The sequence below is a fragment of the Poeciliopsis prolifica genome, unplaced genomic scaffold, assembly GCF_027474105.1.
Source record: "Poeciliopsis prolifica strain line A6 unplaced genomic scaffold, Auburn_PproV2 SCAFFOLD032, whole genome shotgun sequence".
NCBI lineage: Eukaryota > Metazoa > Chordata > Actinopteri > Cyprinodontiformes > Poeciliidae > Poeciliopsis > Poeciliopsis prolifica.
This window is the reverse complement of record NW_026562407.1, coordinates 1,389,691-1,403,064: the sequence shown is the minus strand read 5'-3', so window position 1 is coordinate 1,403,064 and position 13,374 is coordinate 1,389,691. Positions and strand designations below refer to the sequence as shown.

At 40.4% G+C, this 13,374-nt stretch overlaps 2 protein-coding genes across 4 annotated transcripts in view; both read right to left on the bottom strand.

Annotated features, from left to right (window-relative positions):
* Positions 1 to 9,072, bottom strand: part of kdm6ba (lysine (K)-specific demethylase 6B, a) — a 105,547-nt gene extending 96,475 nt beyond the window's left edge. Inside the window, exons 1-3 of the mRNA XM_055051225.1 lie at positions 8,623 to 9,072; positions 6,776 to 6,928; positions 6,093 to 6,146 (exon numbers count right to left, since the gene is read on the bottom strand). The gene's annotated coding sequence lies outside the window, so the exon portion shown is untranslated. The remainder of the gene's footprint in view (positions 1 to 6,092; positions 6,147 to 6,775; positions 6,929 to 8,622) is intronic.
* A 478-nt stretch (positions 9,073 to 9,550) lies between these two features.
* dnah2 (dynein, axonemal, heavy chain 2) overlaps positions 9,551 to 13,374 on the bottom strand; it is a 59,758-nt gene continuing 55,934 nt past the window's right edge. For all 3 annotated transcript variants that reach the window (XM_055051049.1, XM_055051050.1, XM_055051051.1), the window contains 3 exons: positions 12,164 to 12,238; positions 11,565 to 11,715; positions 9,551 to 11,473 (listed from right to left, as the gene is read on the bottom strand). In XM_055051049.1, the coding sequence (XP_054907024.1) occupies positions 11,319 to 11,473; positions 11,565 to 11,715; positions 12,164 to 12,238 (381 nt within the window). In that variant the 3' untranslated portion in view covers positions 9,551 to 11,318. The remainder of the gene's footprint in view (positions 11,474 to 11,564; positions 11,716 to 12,163; positions 12,239 to 13,374) is intronic.

The window sequence follows — 13,374 nt, the reverse complement described above, 5'->3', positions numbered from 1 at the left end:
GTCATCTGGCTTCATACTTGTTAGGTAATCGTATATCAAGACAACCAGTCCTGATGAACACCCAGAATGTGACATCACACATTCTGGTGATGCAGACTCCGTTGTTTTCTTCAGCTTCACTCACTATGCCGTCCATCGGACGCTCCATCAACTGCCTGCCTCAGAAGTTCATTCGGTTCTGATGCTGGACCTGCTCAGTCTAGACAAGCCAGCAATCAGATTGGAGTGTTTACTAAGTAACAGCCAAATCAAACCATTCCTCCTGGATGTTTGACTGGGTTTTTCAGAGAAGGCGGTACATGAGGAAAACAAAAGACTCGGCCTGCAATTCTAACCAATCAAACGATAGCGTCTCAGAATAAAATGCATCATGTGTGATCGACTGGATCCTTTTCTTTCTCTGCCGCCTATCCCATCACCCTTCGCTGGCCTCTCGCACACAAAGGCAGGGGGGGGGGGGAGCCGAGGCGAAGGAGCACAAAGGACTGGGAGCTGTGGGCATGCCCTGGGGAAAGGGAGGGGGGAGATGCGGGGGTAACACAGGGTCAAAGGGGGGCCAGGGGTGTAGGGAGAAACCTGAGAGGCAGAAAGCCAGAACAGGAGCTTTGGGAGGGGAGCGACGGAGGGAGGAGGGGGGTTCAGGGGTGGGAGAGTCCAACACGACGAGGGCTGGATTTGTTCAAGAAAGGGATTCGGTCGGAGAGAAGCTGGGATTTGATGAGATTTGCACTTTTTCCTTAGAACAGAAAAGCAGATCCTCCAACCACTAAAGCCTGCGTAATTCCCGTTCCAGACACTTTCAGTTTCAATGTTTTCTATCCTCTTTTTGTTTAAAAACAAAATGAGTTGCTAGACTTTCTTCCATACCTAGAACCAAATGTGTGAACAGTCTCTGCTGTGAAGGATCTTCAGAAAAGGGGTGAAAATGAAAACGTGTCGGCAGGAGTGAGTGAATCACGAAACATTTTAGCCAATAAAAAGACATTTTCATTGTCCTGTTCTTATAGCTACAGGGAAAATAAAACCAAGGTCGAACGTCATTATGTCCTCATGGATATAAAAGTAACAAGAAATACTTTCTCAGATCCCGGTTTCCATGGCAGTTCGTCCATAGAGCGCAACAAACACCCAGAGAATCAACACTAATGAAGCAACGTATCCGTTATAAAAGACCGCCACAGCAGACTGCATGTCTCTGTGACTAAACTCCTCATGGCGGGCTTCAGCATTAAGGCTTCGCAGGGTCCAAATCAGAGTAAGGCCAACACACTACTGTGTCCATACAAAAAGAACTTTCTGACTAACTGGTTTCCTCTGTTTTTGCCTTTATTGTCATCTTTTGGACACTTTTAGAATCAAAGAAAGACAATCTGAGGAAATATACATTGCTTCTATTATGGTTTTATTATTTATGCTGTTTCCATAGGATAGTTTGGTTAGCTCAGTTCAACTGGGACCAAAAATCGCACTTTTACGTCTGCAGCTGGATCGTTGTTGGATTAATGTTACAAACTGATGATTTAAGCAATAAGAGCAAATTGTCCAGCTCTTAAAGCAACAGAACACTCTAAGACCATCATACTACCACCACCGTGTTTGGCCACTGACGAGATGGTTTCATTTATTTTTGTGAAAAGTTGTATCAGTTTCACTGCAATTGTAACAGGAGACACTTTCAGCATCACTCATTCCAGATACATTTCCTCCTGAAGGTTTTGGAAATCGTAAAGATGTCTATGAGAATGATGACTTATGGGTTTGTGTTCAGTTTGGACAGCAGCCGTTTTGGCTCAGTCTGCAGAGGTTTCCCGGTTGTTTTAGGCTCTTTCGTGAATAAAGGAGCCGCTCCAAGTTATTCTGATAGACCAGCCACTCTTGCAAAGGTTCACCGATGCTCTGTTTTCTCCATTTGTGCAGAATAGATCTCACTGCAGATCAGAATCAGAACCACCAAAAAGTCGCTGGAGCGCCAAAGAAATCCACAGCTCAGAGATTAACTAAGATCCTTTCTGCTCCTTTTACATGAGAAATATAGTAGACCTGATTTATTTCTAAATCCAATTTACAAATATTTGAACCTGATTCCATTTCACTTTTACTTGTTTTAGTAATTCGCACATTTTCAGCTCAATTCTGGTCCCATGTTTTGCTGCCTGTCCCAGCCAGGTTTCCAGGTCAAATAAAAAAAAAAATGTTTTCACAAGATCATCTCATTAGGCTCATTTTAGTAACCTTTGATCCTTCACAACATTTCATGGTTAAATAAAGTTTATTTTAAAAAAGTAGGAAAAACCTTCGGATACCTAACATGACAGAAAAGTTATATAACCTGTCTGCATCGCACTTTCATCACGCCTTCAAAACTGCTCTCATGTTGTGCTTCAGTTATTTATTTTACTAAAGCCTGTGTTCCCACAGCGTTTCTGAGCCAGCTGCAGTTTGGGACCATTAAAGGCCTCTAAAAGGCAGACAACCACAATACACCCTCGAGGCCCTCCAGGAAGTGAATGATGTCAGCTCCACCTCTCCCTTCGCCACTCCTGCCTCGCTGACAGCGCTGACGATGACGAGGAGGAGAAAGAGGCCGATGAAGAGGAGTCTCCGTCTCCCTCCGTCCTTCCTGTCCTCCACCTCACCCACTGCTTCCTGCTATCCAGCCTCCAGGCATCCTGACTCAGCTCCCTCCACCTCTTACTCTCTTCATTCTCAGGCGCTCTGTTTTCGTTGGTAAGTGCAGTAGAAAGGAGGGAAGAGAGAAAACTAAAGAGGACGCAAAAGATTTAATATAAAAACTTAAATTACAAACAGGCTGAAGCCACTGCAAGGGGAGAAAAATCTCAACTTATTGAGTCATGAGATCAAAAAATGATTCGAAAGCCAGAGAAAGAGAAGGATGAAAAGCCAACTGCTGGACAAATAAATTAATAATCAATAGTTTTGAAAATAAACTGCATATTATGGTTGATGCCCTCAAATACAGGTAAAAGTATTTGAGGGCATAAACCCCTTGGTAGTAAAATGTGGCTTTAACTACCAAGTCCTTAAACGAAGAATGTGCCACTCATCCCTCAAGTCTTAAACTGAAACCCAGTCTAAATAAGCCGACTGACCAAACTGGAACCAGGCGCGCCACATGGAGTCGTTTTACTTAAAACGAGCCGACATCAAAACAGCAGTGTTAACGGTTCTGCCAAACTCTGGAGAGTCAAGTGTTTAGACACGATCTGAGCTCTACTGAGATCACCCCAAGCAGAGAGGAAAACCTGCGATCCGACACAAACCCTCATTATTTATGGCACGTTGGACGGACAGCGTTGATTGACTCAGTGTCTGAAGTCGTGAACACACTGAAAGAGTCAGCCTGGAAATGTTCTTTGTCATGCCGTTCAGATACAGTTCGGTCATCCTCTAAATCGCTCATCTTTAATTCTGTTCCTCTCTGATACACAAACACGCATTTTAAAAGTCCCACTTCGCCTCTTGTTTCTTACATTTTGGGTTTACCCAGAATCTACAATTAGGTATAACTCCGGGAAATTGATTTTGTAGTTTAAGAATACATGTAGTTTTAAGTAAATAATGCGCCAGCATTCCTCTTTCTATGTGTTTAATAGACAGTTTGATACTGACCTAAACACGACAATAAATAAATAAATCACATAGCACAAGAATCACAATTAATTAATTGTGATTCTTGTGTTCAGTCAAATTTCAACTGAACATATACTCCCCTGATTCTGAATTTAAGCAAATGTTTACTGATCTCATCCTACACCACGCAGACTCTTTGTCTGCAGCTTCGAACAGTAAAACACAGTAGCGCAGTTAGACCTTGCATTTCTTTGAACACTGTGAAAATGTGCACAATTAAACTGTACACTTTCTTTACATCTCAATACAAAATGAGACAAGACATTTGTATGACTTGTCTCATTTTGACCTTGAATCGCTACAATTACTTGAATAAAAATGACAGCCACCTTTATCACCATCTCCCTGTCCAGTTTTTAACCATCAGTCTGGTGGCAACAAAGCTTCACAAGGCTTTACAACAAACTATCTTTTTCTATCTCACCACCAGCTTCTTTTCACGCTGCCAAAAAAGGAAAACACTCCCAACACCTTTTTTATCATCTCCAGTGGAAACAAATGAGATGCAGTCTTGCACCGTATGAGTTCCCTGTAGTTGATATTTTTCATTATTCCTGGAAGAAAATCAGTTTACAACCTCGACGTCCCAAACAGAAAATGCAAAGCAAGCAGCGTGCCGCCACAGATTGAAGCTCATTTTCAGTCCAGCTGTTTGGAGCTGAATGGAAACAAAACATTTTCTGACAAAGTCCATACACTCATTAAATGTGGTAGTATTTTTGTTTTAACATCTTAACTTCTCTAGTAACTTCCTTCACTAGAGTACTACAGGGAAGGGCGACGAAGGAAACTATTGCAAAACGTCAATAACAGAGAACCCACTAAATCTGGGCAACATTTTCTGTTTCCATCTCTTTGTATTTATGTAATTTTGTAGCTGGCACACTAAAAACGTAATCTTTAAGACGTTCATTATGTATATTTTATGGTTTTGTTGGGATGAGCCCAAAGAATATGAGAATTTGTAAGCATGGCTGCCATTTTATTATTAAAAAACGACTGTCTGTGTGTGTTTCTGCGTCTGTTCACAGTGTGTAATTGATCTGATTTGTGGCCGGCTGTGAATGTATGAAACAAAGCTGCAAAGCTCGTAACAAACCCCCTCAGGTGTGTAAGACTTAGCTGCGTCCTGTGAGACACCGGATTTAGAGGAAACGTGTGTCTTTGTCCCCAAGTGGCGGATCAAAACCGTGAACGAGAAGAGAGGCGGGGTCTTTGTCAGAAGGTGTGTGAAAATGAAACAGAGCTGCTGTTAAGTTAGGTGTGTGAGCACCTCAGTAACGGGTTGGGGGTGACAACTCGTTACTGAGAATTAGTTCTACCAAATTATAAATATGTGCATGTATAACCCCCCAAAATACATTTTCTTCACGAATTGTGGCAAACGCGTGATTTCAGATATTTTTTTTGCTTTAAGATTAAAAACACACCTAGAAATTTTATTTTAAAAAACTTTATTGTTAATTTTTATCATTGCATCAGGAAGTAGATTAATAACAAGGTTGAAAAATGCAACTACCCCCAAAAAAACACAATATATGCAATGCTGCATAAGTTAATAGCTTAATAATAATTCATTTCATTTTTTATATCTTAATTTGTAATAATTTAGTACATCAAAACACCATCGACAAGTTTTACTTAAAAAAAAAAAAATATATATATTTTTTTAAAATATTTTGTGAAATTTTTGTCTTCAGGTATTTTAAAAATTAATTTAATTGCACAACCCTTTCTTATTTTTCCTCCTTTTAATTATCGTTCAGTTTAAAATGGATGCTTGTTACTTTTTTGGACTACTTTAGATTTTTTTTTAAATTTTTGTTACATTAATCATCACAGCAATTCATCTCCTGTGTATTTCTGCAGTTACTCTGTATTTTCTGGCAGTATTTGCCCTCCATACATCAGCAAAAGCAATAAATAAGAACAAAAAACCTAGAAAAATGTCGTATGTAAATAGTTTTACATCTTCTCAAGTTTAAATAAAACAGTGAAACTTAAACTGAATCCAATGCTGTGTACTCTTGATAAAAGGGAACTTGTTACTAAACCAGCAGCACGGTTAACGGCAAGTTGGCAGCTTAACAACAAACACAATAAAGAAAAAACTGTTTTAAAGAAAAGAATCAGTAGGATCGACTCATGATGCCTAAACAGACTCAGAGCAGGAAAAGAAATATGTGACAACTTCAAACAGATCAGCCTCTCTGAGTGAAGGCTGCTCCCATATGCAGAACGCTTTAGCACTGAAACAGTCTAATTTCCAAAACTGTGGCATATTGTGCACAAATCTAAAGGTTGTACTGTTGTCCGATGAACTCCGACAAACATTCTGCCGTTCCCACATCCCAACAGAGCTGAGCCATGAAGTCACGCGCGTCTCATTCATCACTGCCGACTAGTCAAGCAGGTGGAGATAAGAGGTCAGGAGGTCTTACCTCAGCAGGTACGCTGTGTTTGCTTGCAGTCGGATGCAGGTCAACCCTCCTGTTCTGCAGCAGGAAGAGAAAATAACATGCCAGTGAGTTTGATAAGGATCAGCTCAATCTGTCTGCTGCTGGCAAGTGGATTACTCAATAAAATGTTATATGAGTGGGAAGAATAACAAACTGTCTGCTTGTCATCATTCTGACTCTTTTTCCACACATTTCCAGATGTAAAATTTCAGCATTTTTCTGTTGATTTTTTCTCCTTTTTGCTTCTAAACAGTAAAAACAGAAAAAGCTACTGATTGTTGGTGCAGAACTAAGTTGTGATGTTTACAGAGAAGATGCCAAATGTTGTGCATTTAAATGAATATTTTATGAATGCACAAGTAATATGACGAGCACTCTGCTTGCTTGAGCATCTTTTGCTTTTAATTTCCGTGTAAAAAAAAAAAAGTATGAAATATTAAAATCAGAAAATCCTACATGGTTCATAAAAACAAGCTAATTTAAATTTGAAATAAAGTCAAATCAGTGGAAATATATAAATTGATAAAAACATTACATTTTAGATAAATTCGGAAAAAAAAGTAAATACATTTACCCATATCTTTTTAATTTTATAATGTTTTTACAATATACAATTGTTTTGCGATAAAACAAAAGGGCAGCTTTAGCCACTTTACCATTTTTACCATTTTGGAGGATTTTTCCAGCTGCAGGTGTCGAAGTGCATCTCATTCATCTTCCTCCAGCAGTCAGGAGCCTGCAGTGATGTCTCATGGCTTCAGTCAGGCGCTGGCGGTTCTTCAAACACAGCACTGAGACGCCTCCCCATCCTCACTCCGCTGCAGCGAAGAAACACAGAAACTTATGTAGGTGAACCTTTTTTTCCTCAATGAGTCGAAACTAAAAAGAATAAAAAAAAAAAAAAAAAAAAAACCTGGAGTACCCAGAGAGAACCCACGCATGCACAGGGAGAACATGCAAACTCCATGCAGAAAGATCCCGGGACAGGAATCGGACCCAGGACCTTCTTATTGTAAGGAAACAGTGCTACCAATTGTGCAACTGAAGAGTGCAGATGAATAATAGTTACGTTTTAAAGAAAAAACGAAACATAAAAGTCATAGTATAAAGCTTTTACTGACTTCTCCTCGAACATAAACCATTAATTCTCCTAAGGAAACCGGCCAACACTCAGGTGTAACCTGCAGACGATAAAGAAGCTGGAGTTTGGGTGTGTCGCCCTCTAGAGGAAAGAGCAAATACCTGCAGTTAAACTGGCCACAGCGCAGATTGTTGAGGGAGATGGAAGTTTTCTTTTAAAAGGTAATTGCAATATTTTTTATAACAAAATGTGTTATCTTTCACACAAGGAGGTTTTCTGTGTTGTATTTTATTTATTCGTAAATATGACCACATTTATGTAGTGACATCCACTCAAAAACAAACTTTTGTGGCTATTTTGCTAAATTTATTCTTTTCTGATACAGCTAAAAAGAAAAAAGGGTCAATAATTAATTTATTTAAAATAAAGTGAACAAGCTAAACTTTAAAAATGATTAGATTTACAATGTTACACACATCCTTTTCCAAACATTATGTTGAAGTTTTAATATCTTATATTATCAAATATCAGAATAATTTGAGTAGAAAATTGTGTTCCACGTGACAAAACGTTTGGACACACGTGATTTATGGGTATCACAGTAAAGGGAGTTGAAGCACGAAATGCTTTTTAGGTGTTTAATTTGAGAATATTTTTCAATACAGAGTCACGTCACAATTACGCTGTAATTTGTATTGCTCTGTTAAATTAAATCCAAATAATATACACTTAAGTCTGCATCATAACAAAAAGTTTTAAAAAAATGTAAGCGGCCCCAAAACTTTAGAACTAATATGCCGGTAAATAAGTCAAGCTGATTTCCTGTCCTGTGTCGCTATCTAGTGGCGAACAAGGCAAATGGCAGGTGGAGAAGCAGCACGAAGAGGGGTGGAGACGGGGGGAGGAAAAAAAATCCAAGGGGAAGAAAATTCAAACGCTCTTCCTGGAAATAGTAGAGAACCCGCCACAACTTCACCACATGACATTTCAGAAAGAAAATGCGACACACCTTTCCTCTAAAAAGCGGAGAGCCCGCATTTCACCTCACAAACCCGCAACTACAGCCGCATAAATGAACCAAACAAGGTCGGCCGCGCCAACCCACTCCATTTATCGACCGTTTTTTTTTTTTTTATCTGCGTATTATCGTGGAAACGTGGGGCCGACACAAGATGATTGCGACATCGGCTTCATTCCCGTAAACTATCCCCTTTCTTTACTGTAGAAAACGTGACATCATTCCACTTTCACTATGATGTTAGGAAAGGGAATAATCCCGCAAAACAAGACGGAGCAGAGCAGCTCCAACTCAACACAAGCATGCGTGCAAAGTTAAGACATTATTAGGAATTATATAACGTCCTTAAAAATCACAGGAAGAAGACGGGAGCTCTGCTACATTACGTGAGAATAATCTGCGCTCATTCTCACCTTTTTAGATGTTCGTCCCAGAATCAGCAGCGAAAACCAGAGAAAGATCTGCACAGTACAGTCCACCTCCATGCCCATCCGGGGATGACGCAGCCCCCTTCCAAAAACCCGTCTTCTCCTCTGTCATTTCTAAACCACGTATAGATCTCCATCCAGCATCCAAAAACCGTCTGGGTGCAGCGAGGGGAACAGAAAGGAAGAAAACCCACCGTGTGTGCACGCTGCGCCTCTGCATGGTCGCATCGCCTTTTCTGAATGATTGCACGGCTCCCTCTTCCTCCTCTTGAGCTGGAACTGAAATAAATAGATAGATAAATAACTGGAAGGCTGGAGCCACCATCCCTCAATCATCCTCCAGAGGTGTCCACTGCGCACGAACTGAGCGGTGGATGGGGACTCCTTAAAAGAAACTGCGCAGTTTTTATTCCATTGAAGCAGAGGAGTCTTTCCCTCCAGTCCCCCCCTCTCTCTCTCTCTTCTACCGCTGAACGCCTCTTTTCCCCTCCCTCCCTCCCTGGCAGCTTTCCTCCGTCTCTTCCAGGTTCGTTTTGAGTCACTCTGCAGGACTTCCCAGATAATTCTCTGGTTTACAGTAATACACTGGAGAACCGCTGGTTTTAACCTCATGCCTTTGTGGTAAATGACGGTACTTTAACTACACCAGGTTCAAGAAACTGGAAACTAGAGGAAAATTCATGCTGGAAAAAGTCAACAAATGGTCACACAAGGCTTAGTTAAATTTTTACTGTTTAAAAAATACTTACTTAATAGCTGCATGCACTGGCGGTCAATACATAAATAATGCCCTGGGCTGGTGGTGGTCAGATGGGGGCTCCTTGTAATCTTTTTTCCTCTAACTACAAATTATTCACAAAATTTGCTTGGATGCAGATTTTTATTTTTATTTTTACAGAGCATGTCTAAAAATATTTGAAAGCAAAAGCAGGTCGGGAAGTTGAAATATCTAGGCGCAACGTTACCTCACATGCTTTTGGGTGGCGTTTGCAAAACAGCCTGTCCAGGAGTGATGGTCGATTTTGTGGGCGCTGATTGGTTGGACCCCCAAGAGCAGAGATAAGGAAGACTGTAGATGCTGTGCTGCGTTCCAGTTACCTCAGAAGAGTTGGGTTCGATGTCACACCCGAGGCAACAGCGTTCCAGTCGGAGAAGACGGGATTTCAACATGGCGAAACCCAAGCCGCTATTATTCACACTACATTGCTTTAATTTGTTCAGGATAGAGCTGAAAGCACCTTTGCTGGTTCTAAAAGGTGTTTTGTAAAATAAAATGTTTCCACCACAGTTTTCTACTATTGATGGAAGGAGCTGCCATATTAAATACCAACTTAGCAACCTTTCAGAAAAAAAAACTAATTGGTAAATATACAACCATTCTAGTGCTACCTCAGTCAATCAGTTCAAAGGAAATGAATCTATTTGGCTCCTTCCTGAACGCCAACAAATATGTCAAGTATCGTTGGGTCTTGGTATTTCAGCTTCCCAAGTGGCTGGGCTTTACATTCATGTAGAGCAGAGAGTGAAGTTCAACCTCGACCCATACTTTATAGAAACAATGAAAGCTGTACTTCATTTTCTCCTGTGACTTTTAGAAGAAACAAACTAATCCTGGAGTACAGACATCCAAAAATGCCACATTTACATTCCAGCTTCAAGTCCGATGTCAGTCAGAACCGGGCTTGAAGAATAAGCCCATTTGAATTTGAATTCAAAGTTGCCCTCACTCTGCCTCCCACCAACTGGAGACCACCAATGTGCCGTCACACACACGCACACACACACACTCACAAAGACCAGGATTTGATAAAGAGCCTCTTAAACCCAAAAGGAAGTCCGTGTTTGGTCAGGACAGTCCTTACTGCTGAATGCAACCTTGAACTGCTCCCCTCCACCAGCCCCTTCCCCGTTCCCCTCTCTCATTACTGGATTGTTCTTTCTCCAGGCTCCTTCTCTTGTTTTTTTATTATCTCTCTCCCTTTGAGAAGTTTGGGTTGAGTCTATCTGGAGGGAAAATCTGGGCCTTCTCTCGCTCTCAAAACGGCCGACTGACTGAATCCAAACGTCCTGCCCATAAAGCTTCATTAGGATTCATTTGCTCTCCTTCAGTCTATGTCTCCTTCTGCTCTCTTTTTTAGCTTGAGAGATGAAGATGAGCCTCAACTCACCCTAAAAACTGAAGTTTTTAATTTTCAATATGCTTTACTTCTAATTCTCTTAAACCATGCCATATTTGTTTATCATTTAAACAAATATGGCTGGGTTTTTGTTTGAATTAAACCAGCTCTAAATTGTCTGTCCTTACAATCGTAGTCAACATGTCTTGAGGTTCATTGAAGTTCAAAGTACTTTAGGGGGCTTAAAGTCAATAAGCGCACACAGCCAAACATTTTTGGACCAAAACAGTCACTTGGTCCACATGTTTCAAAGGTGATTCCAGTGAAACAGACAGTGTTACTTCCCCAGGCATGTTCTGTCTTCAGCGGAATAAATACGCTTGTAAAGACAGACGGACGACGAACAGAGAGGGGAGAGAAGTAACGAAACCAAAGCACAAACATCAAAGACCGACTTACAACAGTGGTGCGCATCGCGCCTTTCTACTTTATGATTCAGAAACTATAAACATTTGATAAACAAAGTCTAAAATAAGAAAGGAAATATTAGAAATGTGTGAGCATTCAGTTGTCCAGACTCATGAGGAGAGCAGTCCCTCTCTTGACCCAGTGGTCTGGAGACACAGCTCCGGATTTGAGTTCAATGGCGACCACATATGCCGGCCGTCCGTCTTTCCCAGCACGCACTGGGAAGTAATAACACGGACACAGGTACATACCTACGGACGGAAAGGAGACGGCATGAGGTGAAGGCGTTGAAATAACAATGGCATGGTAAAACAAATCAACGCATTTCAACGGATGGCTCACTCTTGGGCATCTTCTTGCGGTTTTCCACTGGTTTGAAGTAGATGGTGGGAATCGGGCAGACCATCTTCATGGGCTCGGCTTCGACCAGACACGAGTTTTTCCTGTCCCAACCTGCCCCCTCCAGGAACAAGCCTTTCACATAAACTCCATCCTGAACGAGTGAGGAGACGGAGAGAAAAGGTCCGAAAGTTTACATCAAGTCCCCATCAGTTTCATTTGCTCTGTCACATCAATGAACTGAACACGAGTCTGGATGTGAAGTTGTTGCTGTGCATATAGTACATTTTCTGATTGAGCCCCAAAAAACATTTAGGTAACAAAATGTTAAAAATAATACAGGATGGATGAGAAAAATTACAAAAAAGGAGGTGAAATCATAACAGGAATAGAGGATAAATGACGAAGAGAACAAGATGGGAGCTGGAAAAATGGGGGCAGATAGAGATGTCACTTGATTTTAAAGAACTTCATAAAAAAATCAAGAAGAGGAAACATCAAAATGATGAGAGAAACAAATAGAATGTGCTGCTGTCAGGCTGACAGGTAAAAGAGATTCTGATGGCGGGTTGATGGAAATCTGGATGATAAGGGGGCGTCACCTCAGGCGGGGTGAGCAGGTTGCTGTCATCCACAGTGGACACTATGAACTCCCAGGACAGCGTGTCCACTGAGATCTGCAAATACACACATGAAATCATGCATCAATACCCGTTTTTCAGACTTTATTTGTTTATCTGTTCAAATGTTTTGATTTTGCTTAATCGATCAAGTTAAAATAATACTGTACATAGTAAAATCCCACATATTAAAGTTATTTGGGATCTTATTATTAAAGCATTTTGGTCAGTTTTTTACATTTTCTTTCACTTGGTGAACCAGTTCTGGATTCAGGAAAAGATGCACTGATATTGACCCTGTTCCTTTAAGCTTCAACTTATGCATCTTCCACACGTCTAGAGACATTTAGGCCTCCGTCACATTTTCTTACCATTTCCACTTTTTATTACTCAACTGATCATTTCTGAACTTATCTATGTCTCCAGGTAATTGAGGTGTTTTCATCTCAAACAGAGATGTCTGATGCAACCAATGAAGCCACATGTGAGTTACAAACATACCTTTCTGAACATGAGACTGCATTAGTAGTTGGGTTTGTATGAAATAATTTTTTATATTAGTTTTATTTAACTACTTAAACTGTTGTTTTTTTAGTTTGTTCATTGAAAAAACCTGAATAACATAAATGTTTCTCAACAAATTTACTTTTCATGAGGAGTCATGTCATTTTCAATGTATTTATAGCATCATTAGCTTTAGAAAATTGAGTCACATTCATCATCTGGGACTAAATAGAAGAGACAATATCTGGAAATTTTGATTATGAACACCAGACTGATAAAAACATCAGTCAGCAGGGTATTCAGTTGCCTTAAAGAGAACATGATAAACATCCCAGTGAATATTCAGTTTTAACCCATCTGTAAACTAACAAGGATCAAGAAAATAAAATAAATGTAGTTTTGTAAAAAAAAAAAAAAAAAAAAAAAAAATTGTATGCAAGTTGGTAATTATTCCCTCACGACTTCATCATCTGGGATCTTTTTGTCACATTTCAGACGTATTTCTGGCTAAGCTGACAAAAACTTGTCTGCCACAGTTCCCCCAGGTCTCAGTGTGCTGTGAGGAAGCTGGAGGAAGTTGGGATTAATTAAGTGTTTTTGTGCAGAAGGAGTGAGAGACATTGCGCTCTCTGCCAAACCCACACAAGGGGAGACTGCAGGGCTGTTCCGGCACCAGTAAACCTAAAACC